This window comes from Rhinatrema bivittatum, chromosome 5 (genome assembly GCF_901001135.1).
Source record: "Rhinatrema bivittatum chromosome 5, aRhiBiv1.1, whole genome shotgun sequence".
Taxonomy (NCBI): Eukaryota; Metazoa; Chordata; class Amphibia; order Gymnophiona; family Rhinatrematidae; genus Rhinatrema; species Rhinatrema bivittatum.
In genome coordinates, this window is record NC_042619.1 from 241,940,488 (window position 1) to 241,957,483 (window position 16,996).

Here is a 16,996-nt window from a genome sequence, read left to right on the forward strand (position 1 = left end):
GTGCTCGTGCTAGCAGTTGGAGACGGATCTGACGTCAGCACGGGTACATATACCCCCACAGGAAGTGTAGCAAATCAGTAATTTCCATCTCCAAAGCAGTTTGGAGCTACCTCACGCTCGCTGAGCATGTTTCCAAATTCTAACGACTAAATTCATAGAAGAAACCTACTGAAGGCGAGCCCCGCACTCCTGTGGTGATACCAGGCGGTCACTCACCCAGTTGAGTTTCCCGAGCTGACTTCCGTGGTCCCTCGGAGGTAAGAGCCTCGGTCCGGTGGCCGGTTCGCGGCAGGGACCTAGCCCCCGAGTGAGAAGGGCTCGGGCGCAGCTTGGCCCCCGAGTGAGATGAGTTCGGGCGCGGCCTAGAGGCAGCCTCTGTCCCGGCGTGGACTTGGCCCCCGAGCGAGACGAGTTCGGTCGCGGCCTAGAGGCAGCGGGTGCACTTCCTTATGCGCGGCGGTGAAGGTACTCACCCTCTCCCCCCGCAGCCGGAGACCGCCCGGGTCGCAGCCGGGAAGCGCCGAAGACAAGGTAAGGCGTACATTTTTACTGGGTCTCCGAGGAAGTGTGGACTAACTGGGCCTGCCTACGAGGCAGCCCGCCAAGGAGGTCGCCATTTTGCCTGCCTACCCAACTAAGCGCACGTTGCTAAGCGCACGCGATAGGCGCACGTTGCTAAGCGCACTCGATAGGCGCACGTTGACTACGCGCATATTTAAGGCGCCCGTTTATAGGCGCACTTTGTAAGACGCCCGTTCACAGGCGCACATTGTAAGACGCCCGTTCTAGGCGCATGCTGTTGAGCGCACTTGTTAGGCGCACATCATTGGGCGACACCGAATTTCAGGCGAATGGAGCATAAGAGAGCCCATGTGTCCGCAGAGCCGGCACCTCCAGAATCAGGCATGAAAGCTCTAAGCCTCTGCTCAGCATGCAACCTCAGAGCCACACAGAGCGAGGAAGCAGACTCACTGTGTGCCCAATGTGAGGAGGCCATGGGAGTTCCAGGACAGGACCGGTCCCAGCCCAGCGGTTCCTCAGGGAGCACGCCGGACTTAGCAGGCCGCGGCGAGCAGCCAGGGAACCCGAGAGACCTGGTGCCCCTACGGCCAGATCCGGCTTTGCTTTCCTGGGTGGAATTATTCAAGGGGATTCATGCCTTTGTCCAGATGTAGTCTGCTCCTCGAATTGGTCTTTCCGTCCCGGTTGATCCGGCCCCTGGACCCTCGAGACCTAGGTGCGGCCACTCGCCACCCGACAGCCCCGATTATTGGGATTCGGATTGCTCCGAGGAAAATGAGGAGCCCCCCCGAGGAGGGTGAAATTCCCTCGGAGATAGAACCATATCGGACCATGAGGCGCTTCTTTCGGAAAGAGGATCTTTCAGGCCTGGTCTCACAATGCCTATCGGAACTGGCCATTCCGGGCCAGGACACCCCAGGGGACCCTAAAATGAACCCTCTGTTAGAGGGCCTACGCCAAACGGCTCACCATTTTCCCCTCCTGCAAGCAGCACAGCAGCTAATCGATCTGGAATGGAAGGCACCGGAGGCCTCATTCAAAGGGGGTCGGGCCTTGGCAGGCATGTACCCTCTGGATCCGGCGTCCAAGGAGCTGTTGGCGTGCCCCAAGGTAGACACCATAGTTAACGTAATAGTGAAGCACACCACCATTCCGGTTGAGGGGGGAGCGGCCCTCAAGGATACGCATGACCAACGCATGGACACCATTCTGAAACAAGCTTATGAGGTAGCAGCCATGTCCCTACGAATCGCGACTTGCTGCACCGTGGTGATGCGTTCCTGTTTATCACAAGCGAGAAACAACACCCAGGGAGAAGACATGGAATCAGCTCTCGCATTTCTCACTGACGCAGCCTCCGACCTCGTCCGTACGGCAGCCAAGGGAGTGTCCTCCTCAGTGGCAGCCAGGAGACAGCTTTGGCTACGTAATTGGGCGGCCGACTCGTCCTCCAAGACACGACTCACAAGAATGCCCTTTAAGGGTTCCCTACTGTTCCGCAGCGATCTCGAGAACTGGGCTACTAAATGGGGTGCCTCTCCATTACCCCGTCTACCAGAAGACAGGTCAAGGAGGAGCCAGCGTTCTTTTTCTAGACCATCCAGAGGTAGTAATTCTCAGCGCTTCAACCCTTACAGGACGCGCTATCAAGCACCTCGTTCCCAGGCCAGGAACCAGCCCTTTCGGACTAAGCACAACAAGAAGAGAACCGGCTCGGGTTCTGGCCCCGGCTGCACCCCACAATGACAATCAGCCAACCCATCCGGGGGTAGCAGTCATAGGGGGCAGGCTAACCCTCTTCTACCGCAGGTGGGTCGAGATCACTTCGAACCAGTGGGTCCTCGCCATCATCCGAGAAGGATATTACCTGGAGTTCCTTCGGCCTCCGCCGAACAAGTTTGTGGAATCTCCTTGTTCACCGCTCAAGAACGCGGCGCTAGAAGTGACCTTACAGAGGCTCCTGGCCCTAAAAACCATAATCCCAGTACCTGCAGGAGAGAGAAATTCTGGGCATTATTCCATTTATTTCATAGTACCCAAGAAGGAGGGCACTTTCAGGCCCGTCCTGGACCTCAAGTCAGTCAACCGACACCTACGGGTCCCCAGCTTTCGCATGGAAACTCTACGGTCTGTCAAGAATTCAGTACAGCCAGGGGAGTTTCTCACCTCCCTAGATCTGTCGGAAGCCTATTTACATATCCCAATCCATCGGGATCACCAGCGCTATTTACGTTTCAAAGTCCTGAATCAGCACTTCCAGTTCCGAGCTCTACCCTTCGGGTTAGCCACCGCGCCGCGGATCTTTACCAAAGTCATAGTAGTAGTGGCGGCGGCACTCAGGAAGGAAGGAATTCTCGTCCATCCCTACCTGGATGATTGGCTGATCAGGGCAAAGTCACCGGAGGAGAGCCACCGGGCAACCAACAGAGTTATAGCTCTTCTGGAAAGCCTCGGATGGGTAGTCAACATAAACAAGAGCTCCCTACAGCCGTCCCAGTCGCTGGAATACCTAGGGGTCCAATTCGACACCCGAGAAGACAAGGTCAGCCTGACCTCCAAGAGAAAGTCAAAACTCCAGAGTCATCTGCAGTCCTGCTGAGTGCCAACCGGCCCACAGCTCGGGATTACCTACAGGTCCTCAGCCTCATAGCATCCACTCTGGAGGTGGTGCCATGGGCGCGGGCTCATATGAGACCATTGCAACGTGCCCTTCTATCTCGATGGAGCCCACGATCACGGAACTACACCATACACCTGCCTCTACCGGCCAGAGTGCGGCATCAGCTACGGTGGTGGTTGCAGCCCGGCCACATGAGCCGGGGGTCAAGAATGTCCTCCTCAACCTGGATCCTGCTCACCACAGATGCCAGCCTGAACGGATGGGGAGCACACTGCGAGGAGCTCACTGCCCAAGGGCGGTGGACCAGAGAAGAGTCAAGGTGGAACATCAACCGACTAGAGGCACGGGCAGTCAGGCTAGCGTGCCTGCGATTTGTCCACAGACTTCGCAACAGAGCGGTCAGAGTGATGTCAGACAACGCCACCATTTGGAAGCCTCCTTCATTCTGCCTGCCTAGGAGTTGGTTTCTCTATGTATTAGCTATATTATGGACTGAAGGACTCTGCCTAGGGGGCAGGGTGATGACTACAGCTGCATATGCTCAGTGGGGCATGTTGAAAGTTCTAGATTCTTTGAGATCAAAGTTCTGTGCTGGGCTCCATTCGATGATGTCACCCATGTGCGAGGACTAACATCCTGCTGTCCTCTGAGAACACCTGTTACAGGTAAGCAACTCTGCTTTGTCATCACCATTTTGTACTTAACCTAAGATTTACCCCTTTATGCTTCACACATACTGGTAGTCTCATAACCCCCAAGTACTGCAGCCTCAGTCCTATCACTCATAATATCTTTATTGATTTATTTATTTATTTATTTATTTTTAATTTTTATATACCGAAGTTCTAGTAGGGACTACAAATCACTCCGGTTTACATAAAACGAAGAACTGCTCAACAGATAGCGGAGCTTTACATGGAACCGTATAACATATGGAACAGTATAACTGGTTGACAATTTAACATAGTGCTAAATAAAGAGATAATATTTTAACTGGTAATAAATAAAGAAATATAATATTTTATATAAGAAGTATAACTATTTAACGTAGCAATAAATATAAATATAAGCAATGCCTAATATATATATGAAATAAAGTGAATTTTTGAGCTCAAAGATAATTGTCCAGTTGCAGATTCTTAAAAGTAGTACTTTATACAGTGTCCATAGTTAAGGGATGGAAGTCTGTCAGTCATAGTAAGATTAAGCGTCTGGGAAAGCTTGTTGGAAGAGAAAAGTTTTCAGTCTTTTTTTGAATTCTTGATAACTGGGTTCTAGTCTAAGATCTGGGGGAAGCGTATATGAATATATAGCGTATATGATATGAATATGATATGAATATGAATATTCATGATATGAATATATGAATATATATTCATATCATGAATATATATTCATATATTTCATATATGAAATATATGAATATATATATGAATATATATGAATATGAATATATATACATATATATACATATATATGAAATATATATGAAATATATGAATATATATTCATATATTTCATATATGAATATATATGAAATATATGAATATATGATATGAATATGAATATATAGCGTATATGATATGAATTTATGATTTACAGATTTTTTTTTTAATGTTGGCAGTTCAGATCTGGATAGATCAAAGAATATGGTTCAACCTGGAAAAGCATGCATATAGTCATTTTGCTTTTTTAATACTGGTTTCTTTGTTTTTTAGACTGGAAAGGAATTCCTAAGAAATCGGAGAAAGTTGAAGTGGCTCAAAATGGAGGAGCAGAAAATGCACATCCTGAAGAACCTCCAGTACCACCAGCTTTGCATATCCCAGTCCCACTCCCTGTTCCTATCCGTCCACCAATGCCAGCACCGGTAATGTTCCCATCATATGTTTTATTATCCTTATCTATCTAAGGCCCTAATTAAGAGGTTATAATTCTTCTGAGGATAAGCAGGATGGTAGTCCTCACAAATGCGTGGGGCGGAGTGGGTGGAGGGACCCCTCTTGCAACATTATCTGCTGGAGCATGAATGGCAATGGTGGCCATAAACACTCCGTCTGTTTTTGCTTCTGTATCTAGGGCGTCCTCTGAGTTCTCTGAGTTTGGGGTTTCCTCTGGGGTGATACAGGAACGGTGTTGAACCACACGCTCAATCGGTTCAGAGTTAAAAATGGGTGGGGACAGAGGGGGACTAGACTTGGGCTTCGGGGCGACTGGGGGTTTGGGACTACGGAGTGTGGGGTCACGGGTAAGGTAAGGAATTGAGGGGGTTTGGGATAGAGGAAGCATGGGGTCCAAGGAATCTGCAGGATGTGATAGGATAGAGGCAGGGCTGCACGAACCTGATCCAGCAGAAAGTGCTTCCCTTTCTTCAGTAGATTTATGTCCCTCCTTTGGGGTAATACTCTCTCCAACGGGGACACAGTGTAGAGTCCCTTCTACCTTAACAGTCCCAGACATCGGCATATCAGTAGGTGCCGTGGGACTCAATTGGGGTTTCTTCTCCAGGGGTGCAGTTGGGACTAAATGTGAATACCCCACTGCAGTAACTGTTTCCTCTAAAGGTGATGGCTTTGTATTCTGCATTAAACACCGTCGAGTATACTGGGGGGTCAGTAACAACGGTGTACAGGGGTGGGGATTGATTAGATTCAAGCTCTTTTTCTAAATATACTGAAATCATAACTAACCAGAGGCAAATTAACTTCTCATCTGGCTTGTGCAAAGAGATAACTCGTTCTAACGGACATGTCTTGCTGACCTCTACAAATCTTTTGTACCTCCTAACTTTCCTGACCAGAACTTAGACATAATAACAATTTACCAATGGCTATACTAAAATTTGATAGCTCTCCCTTATAAGAAGGAGAGCGTGTTCTTACCTGGATAAATATCTCACCGAGCTGTACTTCTGGTGTATACCTCCGTTTCAGTTAACGGCGACTGTGGGGCAGCTTACCTTCTGTAGTGGCCCCCCCCCCCTTTGAGGGAACCATCCCGAAGATTTGACAGTTATACTCGTGATGAAGTCCCAGCCGAACTGTCTATCCGAGTCTTGGGCAACGTCTCTCAAGACGGCGTCCCTGAGACATTCCAATCCAAGTGCTCGCGATGTGCGTCTGGACCGCGCCTACCTGGCTGAGCTCGAGTTCCCGTGGAGTTTGCTATTGTCTGGTCTTTTCAGTCAAGGAGATTCAAATCCCATCTGCAGGCGAACATCCCCTTTCAGCCATCCTCTGCTACCAAAATGTTGATTCGAGAGAAACTGCAGGCAGATTGTAACCTGAAACCAAACTTTATTAGACAGGGACCGGAACAAAGCATGAGGAAATAATTTGTCCCGGGGAGTTACACAGGTCCTCACAACAATCGTATTAACACCCAGTTACTCAGCTCTTCCAGCAATGTGCATAGCACTATAAACTCTTCATACTGACCAATCAGAGCATATTCAGAGTGTTGTTTTTAGATAAGAGCGGTACATTTGATTTGAGTATGTATTAGACCAATCAGCTAATGGGTCTGGGGTGTTGGCTCATTGCATTCCAGCACATAGTCAGGGTCCTCTGCTTTCTTTGTCTAAAAACTAGTATTCAGGAATACAGCAGAAATGAGGTGCCTCAGAAAGTCAGTGCATAATATTACATACACCAGCAAGCTCCTTTCCTGGGCGCAGCGTCTTCTGGATCAACTGGCAGCTTCCCACATTGTGGGGAAGGACAGTGTTCGAGCAGACTTTCTCAGTCGCCAACATCTAGACCCCAGAGAGTGGGAGCTGTCCGCGCTTTACCTGATTGTGCACCAGTGGGGGGGCTCCCCACTTGGATCTCATGGCTATGATGGAAAATGCCAAGGTTCCCAGATTCTTCAGTCGCAGAAGGGAGCACTGCTCAGAGGGCGTGGATGCCCTGGTCCTCCCCTGGCCGCATGACATTCTTCTCTGTGTTCCCACCCTGGTCTCTGGTGGGAAAGGTTCTCAGAAGGATAGAAGTTCACAAGGACCCAGTCATTCTGGTGGTTCCGGAGTGGCCGTGGAGACCATGGTTCGCGGACCTCGTGAACCTTGCCACGGAGGGTCAGCTGCGCCTCGGTCACCTTCCCAACCTTCTGCGCCAAGGTCCTGTATTTTTCGATCAGGCGGATTGCTTCTGTCTAGCGGCCGGGCTTTTGAGCAGCGGCAACTGAGGAAGAAGGGTTATAGGGAGGAGGTGATTTCCACATTGTTACAGCCTCGTAAGACTTCTACCTCACTCTTATGTCCGGGTCTGGAGAGTCTTTCAGAATGTGTTGCGTCCGGTGTCCCGGCACGCAGGGCCTCGGTGTCTCATGTTCTCTCCTTTCTTCAGAATGGATTCTCGAAGGGGTTGTCCTTTAGCTCCTTATGGGTGCAGGTCTCAGCCCTTGCTTCCCTCCTCGGGCAGATTGAGGGCTATGCGGTGGTGGCCCATCCGAACATTATTCGCTTTCTCAAGGGTGCTAAGCATTTGAACCCGCCCATCCGGGCTACTTGTCTGTTGTGGAGCCTTAATTTGGTGCTTCGTGTTCTTTGAGAGCCGCCCTTCGAGCCTCTCCAGTGGGCTACCCTTAAGGACCTGACCCTCAAGGCGGTGTTCCTTGTCTCTATCTGCTCGGCCAGGAGAGTGTCCGAGATACAGGCCTTATCCTGTAGGGAACCTTTCCTGCGTTTTTCTGATTCAGGGGTTACTCTTAAAACGGTCCCCTCCTTCTTACAGAAGGTTGTTTCCTCTTTCCTTGTGAAATCAGTCCATGGAGCTCCCAGCTTTCTCTTCTGACTATGTCGCCAGCATGCCGGGCAGTGAGCTTCGCAAGCTGGATGTCAACAGGGTTCTACTACAGTATCTTCTGGTTACGAACGAGTTCCATGTCTCGGATCATCTTTTTGTCTTGTGGAGCGGCCCTAATAAAGGCAATAAGGTTTCTAAGGCTACTATTGCTCGTTGGCTTATGTTTGTCAGGGCCGGCCGGTTCCGGAGGGCTTGAAGGCGCATTCTTTGCGTTTGCAGGCTACTTCTTGGGCGGAGATTCAGTTGGTGTCTCCACAGAAGATCTGTAGGGCTGCTACCTGGAAGTCGCTGCACAATTTTGCTAGTCACTATCGTCTCGATGTCCAGGAGCCAATTTTTGGCTCCTTCGGCAGATAGGTGCTTCGAGCGGGACTATCTCGGTCCCACCTACTTGGGGAATCTTTGGTACATCCCACTGTCTGGACTGATCCAGGTACGTTCAGGGAAAGGAAAATTGGTTCTTACCTGCTAATTTTCATTCCTATAGTACTACGGATCAGTCCAGACTCCCACCCTGGCTGCATTACTGTTTTCTATGTCCGCTCAAAGTGTTTTATTTCCTTTTGTTCTTTACAGAGCTGCGGAACATGTGGTCTCCTAGCAGAATTTTCAGGCACCGGAAGTATCTCCCTGCTAGATATCTATATAAGAGCATTTTTTTTTCTCGCAATGTTTTGAATTTTTTCCAATTACCAGTTCATAGTTTGCGGTTTCTTGCTTGATCTTTTACGGGTTATCGTTATATTTCTCTGCTTTGATATCCTTTATACTGAAGGGACGCTAGGGGGCTCTCTCCTGATATAGGATACTCTTTCAGTTTTTCTCTGTCTCTATCTGCTGGACAGGAGGCTCAGCCCCTATCTGGACTGATCTGTGGTACTACAGGAACGAAAATTAGCAGGTAAGAACCAATTTTCCTTTGCCACGATGCCCTGAAGTGATCTCGTGGCAAGGAGTTCCAAACCTCTATCGATGCCTGGAGGTGTGACTGGGCAACTGGCCCAGGACCAGTGGAGACAATCTCCCTTGTGGGTCCAAGGATGATCTGGCCCACCCCTCTTTCCTCCCAGTTGGTGTTGGCATCGGCAACATTTGAGGAGGACCTGGAGCGTCGAGTCTCCCTTTAGGTGGGAGTGGTGCTGCAGGGCTTCATTCTCGCAGCACCGGAGCCGGTTCTGCCTGTGCTTGTACCACTTCTGGCGAAGCTCAATGTGCTCATCGGTGCCCTACCGACCCAGCTGGCATCTGTTCCTGGCAGGGCACTGATGTCTCCTCCTACCTTTATGGTGGTCATTGCCGGTTTCTTTGAGGAAGCTCTGCTGAGACTGGTGGGGAGACAGAGGCCGGTAGTCCCCCGTCCAGTTCCATCAGTGCCTTCACTTCTGGTCGTAGGCCGAGCAGCTAGTGCCCCATTTCCTGTGGTATATAATGAGAATGAGGATCCCTACGACCCCAGGGGGGATGATCAGATAGAATCCTCCGATGAGGATTCGGATGGTCCCTCATCAGACCCTTCTTCTCCAGAAGAGTGAAGGAACTCCCCGCCTGAGGACTTGACTTTCGCAGGGTTTGACAAGGTGATAGTGGAGGCCATCCCATTCCAGCTTTTGACTGAAGAAGATGCCAGGCACAAAATGCTTGAGGATCTTCAGTTCGTGGAACCTCCTAAGGAGATCATGGCAGTCCCGGTACACAAGATCCTTATGGAGTTGCTGCTCAGGATTTGGGAACACTCCCTCACAGTGCCTCCTGTGAATAAGAAGGCAGACAGGGTTTACCTAGTCCAAAAGGCCACCAGATTCGATAAGCGTCAGCTGCCCCCCCCCAGTCGGTGGTGGTTGAATCTGCCCTCAAGAGGGCCAAGCGCTCTGACCTACTTCTATGTGCACCCGGGGAAGGATCACAGAGTGTTGGACATTCTTGGAAGGAAGGTTTTCCAGGGTGCCATGCTTATTGCCCACATCGCTGCCTACCAGCTCTACATGAGCTAATACTTGCGGAACATCTGGAAGCAGGTGCAGGAGGTGGCTGAACAGCTGTCTCAACAGCAGCAAGTCATGTCGCTGATGCACAAGGGTTTGGAGTGTGGAAAAGTTTGAGGTCTGAGCCGAAAAAGGTTCCAAGGATAAAGCAAACAGCAACAGTGATAAGGGACATCCCTGCCTCATTCCTCTTTTTCACTGAGAATGATTCCGAATACCTCTCATTGACTTTTATGCAAGCCTTAAGCCCCCTTTTATAGCTTTTTAAATCCAGTTTATAAAATCTGTACCCAAGAACATTTTTTCTAACACCCTAAATAAGAAAGGCCAATGGACTCTATAAAAGGCCTTTTCTGAATCTTTTGCTGATAATACTGCAGGATTATCTTGTTTCATGGCCTACCAAATCAAATCTAAAACCTGCCTTACATTGTTTGAGATCAGTCTCCCTGGCACAAACCCCGACTGGTCATTATGAATAGGAATGGTGCCACGTGTCCCAGCCTGGTTGCTAAAACGTTAGTGAAGGTTTTCAAATCTATATTGATGAGGGATATTGGCGATAAGTGCCACAAAGAGTGATATTGTGCCCCCTCCCCCTTAGCTAAGATAGTGATACCTGCCATATTTAAATTGGGAGTGTGTGTACCCTCGTACTGGAGTGAATTGAACATATTCACCAGAGATCTCGATTACTGGGTGAAATATATTTTGTAAGATTTGGCTGTGAAACCATCTAGTCCTGGTGATTTGCCTATTTTCAGCACACTAAATACCTGCAGTACCTCACCAGCAGTGATCTCTTTGAGTGCCTCCCTAAGCTCCTCTGAAAGTTGTGGCAGGCCTACTCCTTCCAAGAAATCATTTATAGCATGCTCAAAAATTACCTCATCTGAGGTATATAATTCTTCATAAAACTGTGTAAAGCGCTGGCTTATGCTCCTAGTATCATATATATATTTGCCTACTCTTTATCTTTAATTTTAATGATATGAATTTGAGTCATCCTCTCATACGTCTCGCCAGCAACCTTCCAGGTTTATTTACAAACTCCAGTAATTTTGTTTCACTAGGTGATCTGAAAAGCTATCTGAGTTAAGTCCAAAGCCAGTAATTCCCACCTAGCTGCTTCCAATTTCGCCAATGTATTTGAATCTGGGGCTTTCTTATGGCTCAACTCCAATTTAGTTATCTTTTGCTATCTTTTGGGCAGTTTCTTAAGAGAAAACGCTTGCTATGAATCTACCTCTCACCATGACCTTCAGACACTCCCATAAAGTAACTGGGGTGACCTCCCCTGTATCAAGACTAAGATATTATTTAATCTCTTCCGAATGATTCTCATTATATGAGTGATCACTAATAATACGGTCATTCAGCTGCCAGTATTTTGTGCCTGAATGGCTGTCTTTTGTCGTAATGTTAACCAGACAGGAGCATGGTCAGACCATGTTTTGTTACCCGTATCCACATTTAAAGTTTGGCCAACCAGGCTTTTATCAATTAGAAAGTAATCTAGTTGGGAATATAAAGCATGGACCTGCGGGGGAAAAAAAAGTATAATTGTGACTGGTAGGATTTCTCAGCCTCCAAATATCCACCAACTCCTTGGATGAGATTAAATTTTTCAAGGAGACTGTTTACCCGAACCTACTGCACCTCCTCCTGAATTATCCAAGTAGGAGTATTGAGTCAGGTTGAAATCACCCTCCAGGATGATATGCCCCTCTGACCATTCAGCCATGCATTTGTAGATAAGATCTAGAAAGGGTCCTTGTTCACTATTTAGGGCATATATATTCACCCACGTATAGAGATGGCACTGGCAGTCATCATTTCCTTTGGGCTTCTTTGAGCTGTGTTGGGGCTGCAGAGCCTTTGCCTGCAGCACCCCTCGCATCTTTGGTACTGCTGGTCCATCAATGTCTATGGGCACCGGGGGCTGTATTGGTGGTGCTGGACGGTCGATGTCCACGGGCACCTGTGGCACTGGGAATGGTGCTATATACCATCAAACTGATCATGATTCAGTCAACTGCTGTCGAAATCATGGGTGCCACATTGTTCAGTGCCCTTGATGTGACCCTTCGTTGGTGAGCACGATAGTGCTATGGACCCTATGGGCACTGTCATCACTGTGGGCACCAGTGGATGTGATTAGATGTTGCGGGACATGGCTCCATGGACTTTGCTGCTGCTGCTGTTCCATGAGGGAAATGAAGGTGAGCCATTCCCAACGCAGTTTCAAGGGCTGTGTCCAATTTCTTGAAGCGTTAGGTACTAGAGGGGGCGATGCCATAGAACACCACCCATCACCATGCCACACCCAGTACACCAGTAGTACTGGGGACACCTTCATCACACTGTTCACGCCACTGTGAGCTACTATGACAGTGGAGCGCAGCATGCGAGGTCGGGTATGGCAAGGCATCTACTCCTAGCACCTTGAGCGATGGCAGGCAACATTCTCCCTGTCTGTGCAGTTCTTGGCTAAGCCAGGGTTCTGCCATCATCATGTCATGGTCTTGGCCTCCTCATCAGGCCTGCAGCGCAAAGTACTGGGGAGCACTGGCGGGAAAGGCGTCATCACACACTCTGATTTGCTTTTTGGCAGCACGTATTCACCTACTCTAGCAAGTGGAGACTACTGTATGATGAGTACTGGTCAGCATGTTTCTGCAGCAGAGGGCTCTTTTTCCAGTTCTCCTCTGCTATATGGGTGTGTCTTGTGTGTTTCACTCGTGGCAAGCACAACAGATTGTGCGCCACAACCACACCTAGGACTGCATTCCTGATCGGAACCCTAAGGGGAGTAGAAACTGGGAGGGTAATGTCAGAAGTCCTCTCCTGCCTCAGAAGAGGAATGTGTCTTTAGACCCCCCTCCCATATCAAAAACCCCTTTTGTGGGGAAGCCCTTGAGGCTCCATCCCTGACATGTTTATCTCTGGACCAGAGCCTCGATTCTTTGAATCTGTGCATCTCCTGGGAGGCCAGGGCTGGGGAACAGCAGCGGTGGTCATTGGACCATTTTTGCCAGGACTCCTCCATTGTTTGGTGGCCTAACCCTTCTGAGAGTAGCTGCTAGTGGTGGATTGGTCGCTTCTGAACATTAGCAATCTGTGATTATCACTCAGCTTTCAACTGGAAAGTTGAAAGTTTTTTTGAGATTGGGAGGTCCCGATTCCCATTACTCCTCTCCCTTCAGAAAGAGGAGATTTGGATGGGTTGCAGGGCAACCCTTATGCCTTCCCCTCTGGATGCACAAATGTCCACTTCTACAAGGGGAATCCCTTGTTCTCCCTTGTTTTCCATTCCCAGGGAAGGGATATAACTGCTTTTGATTGGCGATTGCTCTCAGTTCCTTGCGAGCTCTGAGAGCCAGTCGAGCGGAAGCGTTTAGGTCATTCTAAGGCACAGCAGGTCTATTTCGTGTGAGAGCCTTTCCAGAGTAGCTTCCTGGTGAACCTTAAGGTTTTCTCTCGTCCAGGAGTCACCTTGGTACCTGTGGAGCTCAGTGGGCCACTATGGCCAGTCATTCTCGCCTGTGGGTTCTAGTCCATCTAATTGGTGAATATGCCTTTCAACCTATCGCCATATCCATGGCCGCAGGAGTTGGGGGATGAGGAACCCTGCAACAGAGGGGCTGCTCTTGGTTGCAATGGCTTGCAAGCTATACTTCCTTATTTTAGAGAGAACCCTGTCTGTGGACAGGGAAGTCCTGGTTCATGCAACAATTGTTCCATTACTGGACTGTGTGCTTCCTTGGGGGGAAGTATTTGCAATCTGAAGTATTAATACCTAAGCCGAGTGCTTGGCAATCTGTTCTGAGATCACACTGGCCCTGCCCTGACCTTAGGGTTTTCAGGCCAGTGAAGAAATCCCGGCTCCCTGGCTTCCTGTCTCTTAATGGAGTGTTTCTGGATTTCTTCCCTGGGAAATTTGCTCTCAATTTCAGCTGTTCCAAAGAGACTGAGAGCTCTATCTCGGTGGGTAACTACCTACTGGAATCGACAGTGAGTTATTTGCTTGTGGTTGGGATATACAACCTAGCGACTTGTGCTTACCCTAGCAGTCCAGTGGCCTGCCTTCTTGTGTTTTCGCTCTCTCTGACTTTCAGTGGAATTGGGGGGGGGGGGGGGGGGGCAGGAAAAGCTAAGGCATTCCTGGTATATCTGTGTATATACCACATTTTCCCTATATTTTTGTCAGGCTCTGGCCATTACTGCCTTTAGCTCTTCCTTCTCTAAGTTGCCAAAAGTGCCTTCCTGCTCGTCTGATCTATTTTGTAGACAAGGTGCAATGTGTGGTGAGCTTCAGGCCTAACTTCTCTCCCTGCTCGAGAGTTTGGGCTAGCATCTGATTCAGGGGTTGCCTTCATCCCCTGAAACTCTTGTCTCTGCCCTGCATGGTCAGCTAGGTCTCGTGCTTCGGCATGTAGAGTCTGAACCAGGCCCTGCTGTTGTGCTGATTATTCTCCAAGAAATTGCTTGGGCTTCCTGCCCATTGTGCCTTTTGGCCACACATGGGCGCTCTTCCGCAGAGACATTCTGTCCTCTGGCTGTCAGTGGACTGTAATTTCTCACAGGACAAGCAGGATGTAGTCCTCACATATGGGTGACATCATCAGGATGGAGCCCAATCACGGAAAACTTCTGTCAAAGTTTCCAGAACTTTGACTGGCCCCTACTGGGCATGCCCAGCATGGTACTAACCCTGCAGCCAGCAGGGGTCCCCCTTCAGTCTTCTTTTTTCCGCGCAGCAGTAGCCTCGTGGTTTAGGAGCTCTGAAGAGATTCCTGACAGGAATTTTCCTCACGGACTTAATTAAAATTACTTCGCCCCACAGGGGTCCCTCCTCTAACTTTTCTCAAGCCGCGGTACTCCGGTAAGTTTTTCACCGTTTTCTCATCGATTACAGTCTAGTTTGGCCCTCGTGGCCTACTGGCCATCGACCGTACCGCGGCTCGATTTTTCTATGGCCATGGCGTCGGGTTTTCGTCTGTGCCCAGACTGTACTCGTACCATGTCTATCATAGACCCTCATGGAGTCTGTGTAATGTGTTTAGGCCGTGAGCATGATATCCTGACTTGCACCAAATGTGCCCTTATGACACCGAAAGGTCGCAAGGCCAGAATGGAGAAGATGGGACTCCTTTTCCATGCTCACACCTCGACGCCGTCCATCGCATCGACGTCATCAGAACCGGCACCGTCGAAGTCGCACCATTGACAACCGTCCGGTGACCGCCCGCCATCGACGTCTTCATGGCCATCAACTCCCGTTTCTCCCCCTCAGGATCGAAGGGAGAACCATCGCCATCGTAAGTCTCGGACCATTGAGGGAGCGAAATCATCGACCTCGCCACCGTCGAAGAAGCCCCGTCCAGGAGCGGCACCGACCACTCCTGCGACCGGGACATACAGGCTACCCTCACCCGATCGGGGTTTGGGAGTCGCGGGTCCGCCTGTAAAAGGTGGTCCCTCCGACTGTGCCTCAGCCTCCCTCTTCCATCACGGAGCCGGAGCTGATTGCCCCAGGTCTCCGGGAAGAACTGGACCGGCTGGTCCAGGAGGCCATCGACAAGGCGATGCAACGACTCCAGGTCCCTCCGACACCGGCACCGAGAGTGGAACCAGTCATCGACCCGATTCCAGCAGCGCTGGCATCGCTGCTATCCCGGATGGAGGCGCTCATGACAGCCCTTCCACCGGTGATTCCCGGGTCTCCGATGGCTCCGGTGCGCTCCCCAATGACTGCTTCATCGGGAGGAGAAACACCGTTCCACATTCCTCCTTTGGGGGTATTGCCTCAGCCATCGATGCCATGTCTTCCCTTGCCACCCATTCATTCATCAGGGGCGATACGCACATCAGCGCCATCGATGCCTTCGATGCCGGCACCGATGCCCCCCAGGGCATCCGCGGTGCCCCCGGCAATTCCTTCGATTTTCTCGGAGCCTCAGCCGGGCCCTTCGGGTATCCAACCCCCTTCTCGTCCTACAGGTCAGCCTGCTGATCCTTATGACGCCTGGGGTGATGATATTTCCACAGACACCGATGATTTACCTTCACCTCCTTCTACTGAAAGTAGAAAGCGTTCTCTTCCAGAGGACCTCTCTTTCATTAACTTTGTGAAGGAAATGTCAGAATTGGTCCCTTTTCAGCTTCAGACAGAGCACGATGATAGACACCAGATGATGGAGCTTCTCCAGTTCCTGGATGCCCCTAAAGTGATCACTTCTATTCCCATTCATCAAGTTCTTCTTGACCTCAAAAAGAACTGGGAAAATCCTGGATCTATTGCCCCAGTACACAGAAAAGCTGACACTACTTATCTAGTACAGTCATCCCCGGGCTTTCAAAAATCTCAGCTTGACCACCACTCAGTTGTGGTAGAATCAGCTCAAAAGAAAGCGAAAAGGACGAAGCCACACTCCTCTACCCCTCCTGTCAAGGAACACAAGTTCCTAGACAATATTGGTCAACGAGTGTTCCAAGGGGCCATGCTCATCTCCAGAATTGCTTCTTACCAGCTGTACATGACCCAATACAATAGGGTCATTTTCAAGCAAATACAGGACTTCTCTGAAACCCTGCCTGACCAATTCCAAGAACATCTTCAAACCCTTGTCAACAAGGGCTTTGAGGCAGGGAAGCATGAACAGCTTACGATATCTTCGACACCTCCACTAGAGTGTCTGCAGCTGCCATTTCGACAAGACGCTGGGCCTGGCTCAAGTCTTCTGACCTTCGCCCAGAAGTACAAGACAGGCTTTCTGACCTGCCCTGTATAGGAGAATAATCTATTCGGTGAACAAATTCAGCAAATTGTGGCTGAGTTAAAGGACCATCATGAGACCCTCAAACAGCTCTCATCGATGCCTTCTGACTTCCCTTCTAGACAGTCCTTCAAGAAGGACTCCAAGAAGTCATTCTTCCATCCAAGGAAGTACTATCCCCCCACCAACAAGGTCCCGAGTTACGAGGCCTTATCAAAAATCTCAGCCTCGCCAGCCCCGGAAGCAAAAGCCACAAGCAGCTCCCCAGCCGGGGCCTGCTTCAGGTTT

The 16,996-nt window shown here is 49.7% G+C and overlaps 1 protein-coding gene across 3 annotated transcripts in view; it reads left to right on the forward strand.

Annotated features, from left to right (window-relative positions):
* SCAF4 (SR-related CTD associated factor 4) overlaps window positions 1–16,996 on the forward strand; it is a 428,510-nt gene that overhangs the window by 317,914 nt on the left and 93,600 nt on the right. For all 3 annotated transcript variants that reach the window (XM_029603599.1, XM_029603600.1, XM_029603601.1), the window contains one exon: window positions 4,861–5,012. In XM_029603599.1, the coding sequence (XP_029459459.1) occupies window positions 4,861–5,012 (152 nt within the window). The remainder of the gene's footprint in view (window positions 1–4,860; window positions 5,013–16,996) is intronic.